Here is a 17,817-nt window from a genome sequence, read left to right on the forward strand (position 1 = left end):
TAACATCCGTCACCTGTCCCACCGTTCCTCCGGCCGCCTCCAAGCTCGACCTCACCTTTCCAACAGCGCCTTTTACCTTATTGTTCTTAGATCCCGAAATGGATGTAACAGTCTTTAACGACGATGATCTTAATAAAAAGGAATTTGAAGTTGGATAAACGCTACAGGAGGCAACGATGTGGTGTACCGCCGCGCATGACAGTGACGGAGAAGAACGGGGCCGGCGGATTGGGTGAGCGACATTTTTGAGAAAAAAATTGAAAGAAGAAATCAATTGGGTGCACTTGCGGACGGCGGAACAAGGGAGTGACTGTATTTTACATATAGTTGTAGCGTGAATACTGTTTTACCCTTCCGAATCATGAATTATATTTGAATGTTGAGGATATTTTGGTCAGATAGTGGAATTTTGGTAGGAAGGATGAGAGGTGCAGGATTAGGGAGAGGGGGTGACATTGAGAGATGGGAAGTTTTCATTTTGGGATGTGAAAAGACGATATAGTGCTTGGGATATTTGATGAGAACCTATTGAACAGTGTATGAGAAGGGGTGTTTCTGTCCGTTAACTGATTTTATGGGTCCAAGGATAATTCCTACCACATAAATGATAGATGAGAAGACGAATAGTCTTTGACTTTGAAGACTAAAGCAGATGTTCCGTATAAAAAAAAATTCTTAGAGGATAGGCCCATCCAGGGCTTACGTATCAGAGAGAGTAATGAAATATAATTGATCTAACAATAAAGCATTAAAGAGCTCAAAAGATTAACAGTAAATAGGAAAATACACGACAACGTGGGCACTTTACGTACAAGAGCATGAAAACTAGAGAATCACATGAAATATAGGAGAATTACAGGAGGGGGAAAAAGGAGGGGGGTGTTAAGCCGAGAAAGGTATGGACAAACGGGAAAGGCGTGGATTGTTGACATTGCCCACATGCTTCGTAGTAGTAGCTTCCTGTCCCCAAGGAGGCACGTACTTGACAGGGTTTGGACCCACCACGCTCACCGCCTTCTGGCTTCGGCAGCTCAGCAACCCCCATTCCCCTGTTTTCTTCTTTCCACCTCCATTGTAATTCCCAATGCCCTGCATATTCTCCTCCGCTTCGGATACCCCAACCGAACCTCTCTCGAACCCTTCAGCCGTCGTCACGCTCCAGTCTATGCTCGCCTCACTTGGCTCGTAACTCTCCGTCACCATCGGAGAATACGGACACCCAAGGCTGAACCCTGTGGCCCCGTTATTATAGCCACCTGGTATCGATCTCATTGTGTTATAATGCAAGGCCTCGTCCAACGAATCTCGACGCTTGTACATTTGGTATGTCGACGCGGTGGTCTGGCACTGGGTGGTTGTGGATAAGCTCTCGATTTCGAACAGGTCCGAGCTAGTATCGCTTGCGACATCATCGTCTGCTACGGTTATTCTCGACACAAGTTTCCTAGGTGGTTGGAACACATCCAACGACTGTCGAGGTGGATCTTCATGATCAATAACAAGATCGGAACTAATAGCTCTTTTCACTGACATTTTAACGGTGGATGGTTTTGGTTGTTGGTTAAGTATTGGAAACGTAAAGCCAGCAGGAGCAGTCCCTGAAACTCTTGTTGTTGTTGCCACCACACGCTGTTCTGAGCTTGAATGAAACTCATGATTTTCTTCTGAGATACTGTGAAGGTTGCTGCTGGTTAGTTGTATGACGGGTATTTCCTGCCGTTTCTGATCATCATCGTCTTCCTTGAGTTTTGGGTTCAAACTCAACGGTGCTTTGGTCTCGACTTGAACGGATTTCTTTCCCGAGCAGGGGCAACATGGTCGCCAGAGCCATCGTTTTTTACCAGACCTTTTTCTCCTGTCATCGGTCGTGATCATAGAAACTGCAATGGCACCAGTGGGGTTTGACAACAAACCAGTCTGGCTATTCCAGCTAGCCTCCGATGACGGCGTTGGTGTTGCGTGGAAGGAACGAAGTCGGTATGTCATCCCATAACCATACCCGTCAGAAGCAGAGGAAAATCTACCGGCCAAGGGCAAGGGCAAGGCAGAATTATCTGATGAAACATGAAGCAGATTGGGTATATCAAGCGTGGACACTCGTGGCTCGCTGTTGCTTTCGTTGAAATACTTTTTGACATCAAAGATACTAATCTCCGTATCCTCGTCTGCAGATACTTGGACACCATTCATCATTTTCATCACTCTTGGATTTTCCATCATCATCTCCAACCAATCAGAGGTCTAAAGAAAAGAAAAGAATGAATGGATATCTGAGAGTGGAACTGCCTCTACATTTCGCAGGTATATGTAGAGGTTTAATTTGTCCAAAATATCAATCATTCATACGTAATAATTGCATACATAGTCTCATTCCAGCAGTGAAAATAGAATACCAAATGAGGAAATCTACATCCCCGGATTTTATCATTTATCCACGACCACAAGATTTGAGAGAAGTAGACAATGGCAGTGAGCAGATAATTCACAACCATCAGAGTTCCCAGCATCCCATGGAAAATAATTGTGCATATTCGCCACAGCAACTGTCCGATATGTAGAGTCTTGTTTTTTCATGGTATTCCTTGATTGAGTTTTCTATGCTCTGCACTTCTCTAATCTCATACCTATGTTTCATGCTTTGTTCATTCAGATTTTGATTATTAATTTGTTATTAAACGATAACCACGCTTATAGACATGATCACCACAAAGTACGGTATATGGTGACGTTTGTTTAATGCTTTTTCCCCCTATAAAAAGACGCTATGTTTAAAATAAATATGGAAACGACACCGTATGTTATTAGAAACGTCGTCATATTTTAGGATGTTATGTAAAACGGCATCTCTTTTTCGTAGTTATATTCTCTGCGGTGTTTATAAATGTCGCAATAATTATATATGTATCGTTTTAAATCAACATAAATATTTTATTATAGTATTAATTATTTGATGATTAATAAAATTATTGTTAGGTTATAATTTAATGCAGAAATATTTAAATAAATAAATTTATCCTATGCATTGCAGTCTACAAACACGTGTATTTATCGTTTTAAGTACACCAAATTGTTTAAATGTATTTACGGTATTAAAATTGAAAATATAAACACATAAAATATAATCATTCTACGCTCATGTAAATTACATTTTTTTGTGAATTATAATATCAAAATCATATCCTAATAATTTATAATAAATAGTAAACAATTGGAGGATAAATATATTAAATTGATGAATCACATGGCATCCTATCATTTTGGTGTGCTTTGTGGAACCCAATTTCCGGCAACTGGCAGCAACATTTCAGCATATGAATGTGCAAAGACGAGTTGGTAGCTTTATCCAACATCTTTTAGAAGCATCACTGATTTCGGGAGCTGTGCTTCTAAATCTTTGCATCTAGACTGTAAAGGTCAAGTCATATGATGTGCTTCATCAAAGAAAAAAATGAGAACAAAAAATTAGGTATTTCGAGAGCTGTCTTATGAAGATTCTAATATGTTTATAATATAGTATATGTGCCCAATTTTAAATTCGAATAAATTCAGGTTACCCTGATAAAACTTGGATCATTTAGGAAAAACAACATTCCCTTTACATAGGTAGGTCCAATGAGTTTTAATACCCTGTGCGAGATAATAATTTTATGCCCCTATACTTGTAACGTATAATAGACAAAATATAATTTTTTTTAAAACAAAAATGTAATAAAAATTATCGTCAAACAATATCAATGCTAATACAAACCAAAACATACAATGCTACAAATATCACCTAAAATGATGTCTTCGTGCATTTTTTGAAGCAGAAACCTCTATTATTTTATGATAATCAAGACTTTGTAAAAATTGACTTTCGATGCTTAGAATTGCTAATTCGTTCAATCTATCTTAAGTTATCGTGCTTCAAAAATCGAATTATTAGAATGTTTAACCGGTCTAACAATAAATCTATCTAAAGACCCATGTAAAGAATTAGCTATTTTTTGTTCTTTTTTTCGTTTTCTATTTTGGGCATCCGATGGTTGTTTTCGAGGTAATATATTTAAAAGTAATCAATAAAACAAATATAGTAGCAAATAAACAATAAAACATGTATATTAGCAAAGAAAGATACAACCTGACCTGTGACCGAAGTTTATATTGTTGAGTTGTTCTTTCTCACAATCAACTGATCTGAAAAATTAATGATGAAATCAAAATAATCAAAATGAATCACTCTAAAAAATGTATCGAACGAAAATAAAAGAAGATAAATTAAACATGAAAGCTATCTACTGCTAGGCTACTAGCAAAACAGAAAATGCAATCTCATGATCCAAGATCCAGAAAGCACTTGCAAACATTTGCAAACATTCATCCCCACAGGCCTCACGCTTGTCTGAATTATTTATGAACCCGTCGCTTTTATATTTGCTTTTAATCTTTGGGTCCGGTTGGTTGAAAAATAATTGGGTTTCATAACTATAATTTGCTGCATGTTAAAATTCTGCACTCACTAGTCAAGCCTCGTTTCAAAAAATAAAATCAAATGACATACGGACTACTGCATTTCGTTTTCCAAAAACAAGAACCGGTTTAAGCCCCACCCGATCGAACCAAATGGCTAACTTAAAACCATTAGGCAAGAACAAACTAATACCATTTCCAAAATCTTCAAAGTGAACATGATTCTTTGTACAAACAGCCCCAAAATAAAAAACATTGAAGCACATTCCAGATTCCTTAAACATTTAAAAATATACAAAGGAGGGAATTTCGATTCAATGCTAAGACAGTAAGACCAAACAGGAAATTCATATTGAAATTTTAAAAATAAAACCCTGATTTAAACAAAACTCAAATAAGAAAAATCCCGATCATACAATAAGATATTTAATGAATTCAACAAAAACCCATAATATCTTTAAAATCCATAAATAATGGGAATTATATAATAGACAAAGGAGGGAATTTCGAAGAGGACTGGATAGATCAACCAAGTAGATCCAAGAAATTTGTCTCACTACATAAATTATAGAAAGCTGACCTGCGAGAACCGGAAAAACAGAAATGCATCTAAACACGAAGTAAATCAGAGAATAGTGCGAAGGATCTCGAACAACCGGAAACTGAAAACAACTCAATCTCGGATTCAATTTTACAAGTAAAATGAGCGTCGTCGTGTCTAGTAGAAGCAAAAGAGGTAATAACTGGGAAGTCAAAATATTAGAATGATGCCCCCTTAAATATGATGCCCTGTGCCCAGGCCCATGTGGCACATGTCCTGGGCCGGCCCTGCCTTTACACACCGCGTAGACAGAATTACTATAATTCAGGAATAACAATCCCTATAAGTACTGAGATCACTAAATGGATTCAATTATGTAGCCATAGTTAAGAACAAAACAAGTAGAAAGAGTCACTTCCATTTACAGAGCACAACACAAGCTTAGTACATTTGTATGTCCAGTGATTCAAGACAACAAGCGGCAACAATTTCTACAAACATTAAATAAGCAAACCAAAGCCAAACAAACGCCAAACAACTGGAAGCCGAACATGTTATTCTTACTATGACAAGATACATTCGCTTGAATAATCAGAATAACATGGCGAGTCAACTGGAAGCCCATGACCCATCAAAATATACTCTTGAAGAGTGAGTCTTTACATGAGAATAGACACTCACACGTGTAACAACCACCTTCAAACTTTAATATACTAATATTTATGCCTTCAGAGTCTATGATGTGGCCCTCAGCTTGTGCTCTTCAACAGTTTCAGTTCCACGTAACATGGATGGTTCCTGTATTGTAGAGACAGTGTAAGAACATACAGAGGCAAGGACAATATAATCCATCTTATTATCTTAAAAGAGCAAATGAAACTTGCATGCTCAATAAGGAAATATTTAATTTTTATTAATCCAAAAAACTTTAACATGTGTGCATGCGTATCTGGATGCATATTTCAGAAAATTGGATTCCATAAATTTTAGGTATAAAGTTCTGTTTATATGCAGCATCAAAAGAATTGCATACATTGATTATTGTTCCTCAAACATTACAGTTAATACGAGTTTGATGAAACGAAAAACAAGAATCATTCGAATCAGCCAACCATAAAGACAAATTCATAGTGAAATCATTATTCTCACTAATCAGAATCCATTAAACAAGGAACTCTGAAAATATAAAAGATTTTCAACACAATTAGCTAGGAGCTAAAATAAAACCAAATTAAGATTTGTTGCAGGCACTAAACTTTTCAAGAAAATAAAATTACACAGCTTAAAAGAACTTGGGAATTAGGATATTATCAAGCTCGGATATAAAAACACTTACCCATGGTAAAGAAATGACAATGCTTCAACATGTCCAAGAACCAAAATTTTCAAAGACTAACATGGACAGACTGTAGGACAAATGTAAGGAAATGACATAATAATTGGTAAAAATTCATGGAGCACACAGTTAAGCAAGTAATAGGAAGAACTTCATTCTGCTAGACTAATGAAACGCATAGAAGAGAAAATGGCAATTTCAGATGATTAAGAATATTATATTTCTTAAGTAACAAAATACATGATTTTTATTTTATAAGCCGCCAATTATTTCTGTTATGTCTTTCGACTTTCAATGTAGCTCTTTTACATTTCATTTGTAATAAAAAATGCACTCACACCAGTTAAAGAAAATAATTAAAATAATAAAATGAATGTGACCAGTCTCTAACCTCTGAAATGCACATTAAGGAAAGGAAATATCATGTAAAAGTGAGAAATATAAGCGAGGTAAAATCTTTATGCAGAATCAACCTGATAATTCGAGAAGGAATCATTAGGATCAACAGCGGTGCAATCAAGGGGGTTCTCGAACAAGGACAAGGAGAACTGTTTATCAACGACGCCGACATCGAAGTTGATCAAACCGGATTCTGGATCATCGACACGTATGTTAATAACGGGAAACCATAGGAACAGCTCCTGCTGGGACATACCGGACAAATTCGCGATCTTCCGGGAAGATAAGATTCCGGTGATGTTGAAATCGTAATGGAATTGGATCTGGGAGTCGGAGTTGCAGGGTTGGGTTAGGTTCACTTGGAAACGGTTCGTCTCGGGATCAATTGAAAAATCTGTCACACCCTTTGGGAAGATACCCACAGGGAGGCCGTTGTGTTTCAAATGGTCGTAGATTGAAGGAGGGGATGATGACTGGGCGGTGAGAAAATGAAGAAATAAAATTAGGAAAACAGTGGGGAACGGAGAGAAAATTGTAATTCCCATGATTGAGGTTTATTTCCTCCCTCTTTTTCCCCTCAAAAAATTAATTTTTTTGTGTGTTTCTTGGATTGCCGGTGATGTTTCGGCTGATTTAAGGTTGAAGAAAAGCGGAAACTACAAGGAACGGTTACTTTACAAGGGTTTGGATTTTATCGGGCTGTTTCGTGAAGATGTTAAGCACGCGCCAATTACGAGCGTTTTAACGCGTGGAAAAAAATATTCCTCCAATTTACGGGTTGGGCTCCCATCACTGTAGCTTTTGTCCATCTCTATCCAGTGTTTAATAGGATCAAGACACGTGGCATATTTTTGTTTTAACGTCTAAGATTAAGGCACGTGGTATATTTGTTTTAAATGGATAGGACTAAATCTCTTCCATGTTCAATATGTTTGCCATGCTGTTTTAAACAACCCGAAGCATTTTACAAAAACATCACACATTTAAAAATAGAGTAAAGTATAGTAATGGTCACTGAACTTTTCTAAAGTTTTCATTTAGGTCCCTCAACTTTTAAAACTTACAATACAGTCTCCCAATATTTAGTCCGTTTGTAATATGGCCCCCAATAGTTACGTCGGGGACCATATTGCAAATGGACTAAATGTTGAGGGACCATATTGCAAACAGACTAAATATTGGGGGATTATATTACAAGTTTTAAAAGTTGAGGGGCCTGAATGAAAGCTTTAGAAAAGCTCAGTGACCATTACTATACTTTACCCTAATTTTTTTTATTTACATAAATTTATAATAATGATAATTCATGAGAAAAAAAATATAAATATAATCTTTCTAAATATCAAAGAAAAAATTATGATGAAATTTCAGTTAGAAACTATACAAATTATTATTAATACATATTCAATACATTCAAAATTAATTTGAAAAAATTGTGTACATATTTAAAACAAGTATGATTAAGTGTTGTTTGATTGATGCAAAACATAAATTATATGTTTAACATGTTGATTTTGATGACTAAAGTAGGTTCTTGAATGATCCTTAAAATGCATGATCCTATGGAAATGATTGATCCTTCATGTGAATGGATCGATCTAATAGCTACTACAAGAAAAAAAGATGGTTCCACCAAAAGAATCAATCTCCCAAAAAAAGACCGTTTTATCTGGTTTTGGTCTCTTAAGAAACCTTTTGAAATTATAATTTTAAGTCCTGGATGTTGATTTAGCCTATGACTTCTAAAATAAAATATTTACAAAATAGTCACTGAATTTTTGGACTTAAAATTGGGATAAGTGGCAAGACCTGCTGTTTTTTTAAGTCGAATAAAAGAATCGATTCCTACTTGGTTTATTTCGTTCTCATTTGATTTTTGCCTTACTATAATTTGACAAAGAGTTTTAATGAATTTTGTTTTATTCAAAACAAAAAATAGATTGAGGAGGTGGGGACACATTTAAATATATGGTATAGACTGTTAAATTAGATTATGTATGTAACATCCCCAAAAGCCGGATCAGTGACTAAAATGTAAATTTTGGAAACTGTGTGTTCAATTTTGAAATAAGTTAAAAGTGTTGGGATTTAAGTAAAGAATTTTGATGATGGATTGAATAGCATAGATGGATAATTAAAGGGGTAATTTAGTCTTTTCAGATTAAAGGATATTTTGTATTTCCTTTAAATACAGGTGATATACGTGGGTTTTGGGAGAGTTCTGGAAGCCTTCTTCTTGCTCTCTTCTTCTTCTCGTAGCCCAGCTTAAAGGTAAGTTTGATTTTTAACTGTTAATTTCTAGAATTTATAAGTTGGTTTTGAATCTTTGGGGGTTATATAAGCTTAAGGAAAGCTTGTATAAACTTAAAACATCAAGAAGGGAGAATTAGAAAGGAATTTCTATTAAGAGATTAGAAATGAAGTTTTGATATAGAAAGGTTTTTGAAATTCTAAGGATGAATTTGACTTGTCATCAATCTAATTAAGAAGTATAAAGTGTTAGAATTGGAATTAGAACACATTGAAAATTTGGTATGATTTTTGAATCTCGTATGGAATATAGGATTTTGAGGTTTAAGATGAAATAAATGAATATAGATTGGTTTAAGTATGTGTACTAGAGTTAAGAATGAAAATGGGATGATATATGAAGTGTTTGAGAGGAAATGAAGTAATTTTCGGGTTGAAAATATGATTTCTGGGCAAGGGGAATCGGTACCCATTCAAGGGGAACCGATACCCCTTCAAACGAACAAGAATTTCCAGTATGTCATGGGGGAACCGATACCCCCATAGGGGGAACCGATTCCCCCTAAAGGAAAATTGGGAATATGGGTTTAATAAGTTCGTTTAAGTTGCTAGTATCCAATTACAAGGTGTAGGTATCTAATGGTTGTCTCGAAATGTACATTTATGTAGATTCTACGCATAAAGCAATTCCGGAACGTTTGGCAAGTAAGATCGATCAAGGGAAAGATAAGAGATTGGGAATTGACTAGTGAGGCCAGGTGAGTGCATATTCAATAGTATATGATGTGCGATGGGAATAAGACTTGCGATGAGTCTATTTCCTGAAGTGTTACACATGAATGCATGATTAAAGGCATGAGTTGAATATGCATGTATGTATGCTTGATTATATGGATCGATATGTTCTTTTATGTGTTAGATGATAAAGTATAAGTAATTACATAAGAAAGGTTATGAATTATATGAGATATAAACTATGTGATCATAGTAAAATATAATTATATTATTATATGATAAGTGAAATAAGCTGGATAATATTGATCTATAGGATGAAGTGAGAATAGTACACTAACTAGGAGATTTGAACATAAATGATAAGATGAACATATAAGATAAGCTAGATGGGAAAGATTCATATGTTTAAATAAAACTATAACACATGGGTTGAATGATAGAAATTTGTGAAGTTATATGAGAAGATTATAAGAGTTATATGAAATTGAATTAAGTAACAGATTAGATTATATATATATATAGAAATAATAGAAGTGAGATGTGTTTATAAGTCTGACATAGATGAATATGAATATGAATTATAAGAGTGCTATATGATTTATATTAGGATAAATCTTGAGGATATATATATATATATATATATATATAGATATGAAATGAAATGAAATGAAATGAGTTATATGAATATATAATTAGGTGATGAAATGGTGGATTACCTGAACATGTGAATATATATAGGTCTAAGAGAAGGCATAAGATTAAGATATAAGCAATGTGACTATAAGTATATATGTGCTCTAAGTGATATGACTTATAGGTATTTCTATTATAATGTTACATAATATGTTATGAATGTTAAATGAATTATGTGATGGTATAAGAAATGATATGAAATATATATATGTGAAAACAAGTATATGTTATGAGATAAGACTTATGACTATAAGCTACGTGAAAATGTTCTAAGTGTTTCGATATATTATATGAAGTATATGATCTTAGGTGAACAAGATATGATAAGTATGTTTACATGAATACAGTTGATTGGGTGAGAAATGATAGAAATTATATGAAAACATGACATATGTGACATGTGAATTATATGGAAATGATCTACGTGTAAGTGAACTACGTGACTATGTGATCATATGAAAAGAAGCTATGTGATACGTGATATGTGAAAGTGAATTACAAGTTTATGTGAATATTTGAAATGAAATAAATGATAACGCCCATGTTATGTGTCATGAGAGCTAGGGGTATAGTTGGCATGCCAAGAGTCGAGGGTCTACGCGGTTCTTAGGGACATATGTATATTCTTTGGAACATGTGTGAAGTCTGGAAAGACACATACTTGATCCCTAGCATATGTATATGATTCTTAAAGAATTCTATGTGGTCCTTATGGACATTATTATATGGCACTACGGTGCAATTCTACGCGGTTCTTAGGGACATATGTATATTCTTTGGAACATGTGTGAAGTCTGGAAAGACACATACTTGATCCCTAGCATATGTATATGATTCTTAAAGAATTCTATGTGGTCCTTATGGACATCATTATATGGCACTACGGTGCAATTCTACGGGGCACTTCGGTGCATTTATACGAGCTGTGGTGACAGCATAGTGCACAACCTCTATAGACTCACATATCGATAGTTCTCACATATGTACATGGGCTAATCCAGAGATATGAACAAATATAAGTTAGTGGTATGATAAATGCTATAGAAATGATATGATGTTGTGTGTGTATAGTGTTTGATTGAAAAAGTATGTGATTATATGATAAACTGTTAATGATGAATTATGTGTATGTATGTATTTACTGCAATTAATCTGATATGATTTTATACGATATGAAAAATGCATGGAATTGCTATAACATGATAGAACAGAACAGGCATGTATCAATATATGTTTTAAAGTGCATTATAAGTTGTTATGCCTCACTAAGTCTCCGACTTAGCGTGTGATTGTTTCACACGTAGGTTTCGAGAAGAGTAAGGAGTGATGCGGAGCAAGACAGGTTAGTTTTCCTTACCAAAAGATCAGATCAGAAATATTTGACAAAGTATGTATTTGGTTATGTATAAAGTGTTGGCATGTAATAAGTCATTAAGTACGAGCACTCTGATAAAGTCTTTATTTTGAAAAAAAAATAAAGTTTTAAATTTCCCGGGATTTTTCTTAAGAGTCAAGGTTTGAAAAGTCAATGTGACACTTCGGACTCGTATCCGGGTCGGATACGGGTTGGGGGTGTTACAATGTAAATAATAAATAGTGATTTTGTAATTACCTTGACTGAAAACGATAATTGAATTATAATATAAATAATAGTGTACAAATTTACAAATATAATATAAATACACAATAGAAATACAAATTATTATACATTATAACTTATATAATTATACTTAATTTCTCTATAATTTTTTAAATTATTATTATTATTATTATTATTATTATTATTTTCTAACCATTATTTATATATATATATATATATATATTGTAATTTAGATTGAGTTGTTTTATTTTTCATAATAGTAAATCAAATTTAATTATTTTCAAACTTTTAAGCCTATTCACCTATTGCAATTATAGTTCATCTACATACAATGATTTCAATAATTCTTACCATTCATTTTAATCTTATATATATAAATCGTGGTTTCAAACTTTTAAGTCTTTCTGTTTAAAATTTTATAATTTAGTTTTATTCAAAACTTTACTATTTTATATAAACTAAACCAATAATTTGTATTGAATTATTGTATTTTTCATAATAGTAATTTACTTTAATTTTTGAAGAGTTTAGTTTATATTTTCAGAAAATTTGGATTCTAATTAAACTTTTTAAAATTTTGAAAGACTTAATGAGAATTTTAAAAATTACGAGAGGGGTTTAATAAGAATATTAAAAAATTTTAAAACTTAATATGAATTTTTTAAAATTTTGTGGGACCAACTTTTTTTTAAAAAAATTAAGGGTCTAAAACTAAATTTTCAAATTTTTGGGAAACATGACCCTCACTTAATTTGGTCGTTATCTAAAGTGATGTCGTGAAATATATTGCATGTCTCAAATGATGACATAATATATGCAACATATCTCAAAATTTTTAGGGCATTACAATTAATTACTCATGTACTTGATGTTTTGTGAGATCTGTTTTAGTTGGAAAGGACAACTAAGAATTTTGAATATTTGGATTAACTGGTAATAATTCAATTTAAAAAGACTAAAATAATATAACTGAATTTAGAATAATCAAATATATAATATAACTTAATTCAGAAAATACAAAGATTAAAGTCATCAATATCAATTAAAAAAAGGGTAAAGTATAGCAATGGTCACTGAACTTTTTAAAGCTTTCATTTAGGTCCCTCAACTTTTAAAACTTGCAATATAATATCCCAACATTTAGTCCGTTTGTAATATGGTCCCTCAACATTTAGTCCGTTTGCAATATGATCCCCGATGTAACTGTTGGTGACCATATTACAAACGGACTAAATGTTGGGGGACTGTATTGCAAGTTTTAAAAGTTAGGGAACCTAAATGAAAACTTTAAAAAAGTTCAGTGACCATTACTATACTTTACTTTTAAAAATAATAATAATAAAAATGGATAAAAAAGAAAACCCCTTCATACATCTATAATAGACTATTCACCATAGCTATAAAAACTAGAAGTGTATAATAAGCACGACCACGCTACAAAGAAAGTTGCACTTCATCTGTTACTATCGCTCAAGTAAATGAACTTTGAAAAAGAGAAAATTTCCCACGTACACGAGCTGCCGCATCTCACAACATTACCAAAACACTGAAACTCAACCTGCCTGCCTGTCCCTCCTAGTTTGACTCCATTGTTTGGTGTTGCCTACTCGAGAGTACGAGATTATGGTTCAATCACGAACAGAGGCTGTAAAGACGACAAACAAGAACATCCCGGAAAACAAAAAGATTCAAATTTACTTCAAATCTGAAATTCGATATCCATCTATCCATACATGTATATATTTGGAATGAAGGTAGTTAGGACTGCTCACCGTGTCAACACTGACTGCTTTACCCTCTTCTACAAGGATCTCAACTATGGTTCCCGATTGATCAGCCTAATGAAACAATGATTTTTCATTTACAGTTAGCCATGTAAGAGGCAATTTGAAAATTTCAATAAACTATGGATGCAACAAGACAGCCTCTTGATTAACGGTTGTATGACATATTACAGTGGTACTGCAAGTGCCAAGCGTGCTAATTATAGGCTGTCATCCCTTATTGGTCAAGCAAATTAAAATGCAACTTTCAAGTTGAATTTTTATATCGCTTATAAATTTTATCTTAGCACTTACAAGTTTTATCACCCACGTACTGCAATCTTCCTGTTACTAGTCTACTACATTTGGGATACAGAATTTCTAAGATAATAAAAAAAGGAGCCAAGAAACAATAAATTTTGTTTGTCTAAAGATATTCTTTCTCCAAGCAGAATGAATAAGAACTTACTTCTATTTCATTCATCAACTTCATTGCCTCAATGATGCATACGACCTGACCTTTTTGCACTTTGTCTCCAACCTACAAAGAAAGCCTTTTGCATAAGCCCAAAGAGTCAAAGAGAAACAATTGTAGGATATACATAATGACAGCAACCTGAAAATCCAATAAAACCAACATGTATGGATCACCTTCACAAATGGTGGTTCACCAGGACCCGGACTTCTGTAGAATGTACCAGTCATTGGACATTTAAGAGGTGGGAGCGAAGATTTAGCTGACTTGGGAGGAGCTGTAGAAGGTGCTGGAGTAGCGGCAGCAGGTGGTGCGTTACCAGAAGGAGCAGGGGCAGTTTGCACTGGAGGCCCTACTGGTGGTAGAGAGGATGCCTGTATCATAGAATCAGGAGCTGCAGAGGGTGGTTGGGGCAAGGCCACATTTTTTCGGGTTATCAGTTCACGGTCAAGTTGTTTCAGCTGCAATTCCGCAATATCTCTTGAATCAACTAGCCTATAAGAAAACAGATAAAAACCATCAAATTGATCAAACTAGGAGGAACAAAAAACAGCACATAATCTATCAGAAAGCTGCATACTTGACTAGATTTGAAACTTGCTTAAGGAACTCTGAGATCGATTCTTATGATGCCAAATCTGGAGGAGAGACATTGCTTGATGACTTAGCATTTGATGATCCATCTACCCCAACCTTGAAGGCAACAGATGATCCCGAAAGTGTGTCCAGTAAGGGAGGAAAATTTGAAAACAGATCCTCTAGCCAAAATCATTTAAAGAAGCTTACCTCATTCAATTGGGCTTTCACCAATGCAGAACAGTTCTGACCAGTCTGCAAACTCTGCAGTGCAAAGAACAGTAAAACTTTAGTCCAGCATACAAGAACAGGAGCAAACATGCACACGACAGATGAACATAAAGTTTCAGATGGGTTTTTAATATATCTATATGCTTAGGTGAATTCAGCAAGGTAGGGAAATGTTTTTGTCAATACAAATAAAAATAAGTCAAGTTTCAACCCTGGATGAGCCTCTCACTTTCAAATATTATATTGCATATAAGATCCATAATACATGGTAAAAGCTTAAAAACCAGCTACTTATTTCAAAATAACTCCATTAATTTAGAGAGAGAACGGAGAGAAAATAATAATTTTAGACTTGATGAAAACCTCAACCACAACTTATTTTGCATGCAACTAAGAACTCTGCCAAGTGGCAACCACATTAGTCACAACCATAATCTGTTTAATTGCGTGTTTTTTTCTTCTCGTTGTTTATCAAATTATGAAATTGTATGAAATCACCATTAAGTTGTGAATTTGATTGTGTTGCATCTTAGAAGTAATCCATTTAACTTCACACCGTGATGTATGATACCGTCACCAATGTCAACGACATGATGTATTATTTATCACTGATTATGCAAATAATATCACTCTATACAATTAAAATTGCAGTCATCTAGTAATAACTATAACTAAAACAACACTAAAGTATAATATATAACCAAACCAAGTGCCCTTTAGGCTTCACTCCAAATGAAAGCATTATCAGTTCTACTCAATTTTATTTTTGCTGCTATTAACTCTTACATTTATATATCTTCCTACAATTTAAGTTTGGAAAAATAATTTTCATGTATACCTTGCTCACAATCTATTAAAACATATAAAAGGTAAACAACCCTAATTATATTGATCTCATCTATCTGCCACATTATCTTTTGACTTTTGACAATTAATTCCCGTGCAGAAGACAACTATCACATCGGTATGCGTTTTCACGTTATAGGTGGATCTCATTCAGAATAAAAGAGATCATACTTGTAATTAACTTTTTATAATCAACCTCAAAACAGTTTAGCTTAAGTTGAATTATCCCAAAAGAGAGAGAGGACGCAAAGAATTACTTAGGTTTATGATTGTAAATATCATGGTCCAGAGGTTTGGCCTAAAAAGGAATCAATGGCACGATAATCTTTCACCTGCTCTGCTTACTCATATATTTCTTCTGTTACAGAAAGGTGCACATTCAACTCACAATGAAGAAAACTAAACTTCTAGCACCACATACATAATGTTTCACCAATCGAGCTGCTCGAAGACTTGTGAAGGGGAAAAACAGGATAAGGGCACCAAATATTCAAGTGGTCTGCTCTTTCACTGCACAGAAAGTCCAGACCATGCTGCGACAGAAAGCTATTTCTTTTTGGAGTACGAACATTTACAAAATCAGAAAAAGGACCTAAAAGCTTTCTGCTTGCCTTTCCCTACCCTCCTATCTATTCCTAGATTATTGGATCAGTCATGGAAGAATGAAAGAAAAATGAGCATTGAAAAAATCTATTTTAACAAACTCAAAGAAACAAGCATTTCATCTTCTGGTTTACCTTATTGATATTTACTGTTACTTTCCCAGAAGTTGCTGAGAGGAAATTCATATTTGCTTTAAACATGAAGATAGCTAAACTGCCACATGTATATAAGCAATTTGCAATCTCAGAACAGTTAAAATATCTAATTTGCAATTCGTGAAGGTTATCTTCAATTCTTCACATCAAACAATAACAACTAGATCATAAATTGTGAGGAAATTAAGCAAATAACACAGCACCTAATACATTTCTAAACGCTAGAATAATTAAATGCAAATAAAAACAATCATCTTCTGTCCTGACTGCTACTAATTTTGACAGCAAAAACAAATGGATTGAAGCCTAACATTAATCAAAAAGTGGAGATCACACTCTAATTCTAAAATAAAAAACTGAACATGAAAACAAAAGATAAAATTTCTAATCAAAGATTCCAATAATAAATCAGTTGTCTCTTCCAACTCCGGAATTTGGCATCAACAGGTCCGGAGCAGATACAATTAACGCCAAGAAGAAAGACAGAGAGAGAAAATTCAGAATAAGTTGCTTTACCTTGGAGAAGAATCGGAAGATTGGCCTGGAAGAGAAGCGAAAAGAGAGCTTGGACAGAGGAAGGTGAGGCGAGGTGGCGGTGGTTTTAACGACGGAATAGAATGAAATGGAGGGTGACCTTGAGAGTGAAGACGCCATGTATTCGTTTAAGAGGCAATGAACAAACTGTGGTCGAAAGATTTGAAAGAAGAAAGAAAGAAAGTACAGGGGAATCCGTGGGCAAGAGAGAGAGGTAACAAGTGGATGAGTTGAAGTGATGAAGCTTTTAAAAGAAGATGAAATAGGAGGGACAAAGATTGAACATGCGCGCTATTTGCGTTGATCTTCGCCGGCACGTGTTGGTTTCTTTTTTTAAGTTTAGGGTAAACTGCACTCGTGACCCCTTAACTATTTCATAATTCTATTTTAACTACTAATCTTTTAATTTCATCAATCAAATCACTTAACAATTTAAATATTGTATAATTATATATTTGATTTTCATTATTTACAAATTCAATCGATTTAGTCCTAAATCTTCAACCATAACCTTAGTGATAGTATCAAAAAATATTTCAATAATATTTCAATTTAATTTATATCAAGAGTTTTTCAAACTTATGTTGCGGATAACAGAATTTTTATGTCCAAAACAATATTTTATATTTTT

At 34.1% G+C, this 17,817-nt stretch overlaps 2 protein-coding genes and 1 pseudogene across 2 annotated transcripts; all 3 read right to left on the reverse strand.

Moving 5' to 3' along the window:
- Positions 1-882: 882 nt before the first annotated feature.
- LOC120214541 (protein PHYTOCHROME KINASE SUBSTRATE 4-like) lies at positions 883-2,233 on the reverse strand. The gene has a single exon (XM_039212426.1). It carries the CDS (start codon positions 2,221-2,223, stop codon positions 883-885), a length of 1,341 nt encoding a protein of 446 aa, XP_039068357.1. The 5' UTR covers positions 2,224-2,233.
- Positions 2,234-5,516: 3,283 nt separating this feature from the next.
- On the reverse strand, positions 5,517-7,399 carry LOC120216347. Its single transcript, XM_039213798.1, has 2 exons — positions 6,800-7,399; positions 5,517-5,788 (listed from the first exon to the last, which is right to left on the reverse strand). Exons 1-2 carry the CDS (start codon positions 7,268-7,270, stop codon positions 5,726-5,728), a joined length of 534 nt encoding a protein of 177 aa, XP_039069729.1. The 5' UTR covers positions 7,271-7,399; the 3' UTR covers positions 5,517-5,725.
- A 6,184-nt stretch (positions 7,400-13,583) lies between these two features.
- On the reverse strand, positions 13,584-17,337 carry LOC120216356 (annotated as a pseudogene).
- Between the last annotated feature and the right edge of the window lie 480 nt (positions 17,338-17,817).

Source organism: Hibiscus syriacus, unplaced genomic scaffold (assembly GCF_006381635.1).
Source record: "Hibiscus syriacus cultivar Baekdansim isolate YM2019G1 unplaced genomic scaffold, ASM638163v2 tig00000764_pilon, whole genome shotgun sequence".
Lineage (NCBI taxonomy): Eukaryota > Viridiplantae > Streptophyta > Magnoliopsida > Malvales > Malvaceae > Hibiscus > Hibiscus syriacus.

Coding starts and splice junctions, on each gene's coding strand:
- LOC120214541 (XM_039212426.1), bottom strand. CDS start 2,223: ATGATGATGGAAAATCCAAGAGTGATGAAAATGATGAATGGTGTCCAA.
- LOC120216347 (XM_039213798.1), bottom strand. CDS start 7,270: ATGGGAATTACAATTTTCTCTCCGTTCCCCACTGTTTTCCTAATTTTA. Junction 5,789..6,799: donor ATTCCTTCTCGAATTATCAG/GTTGATTCTGCA, acceptor TCTACAATACAG/GAACCATCCATGTTACGTGG.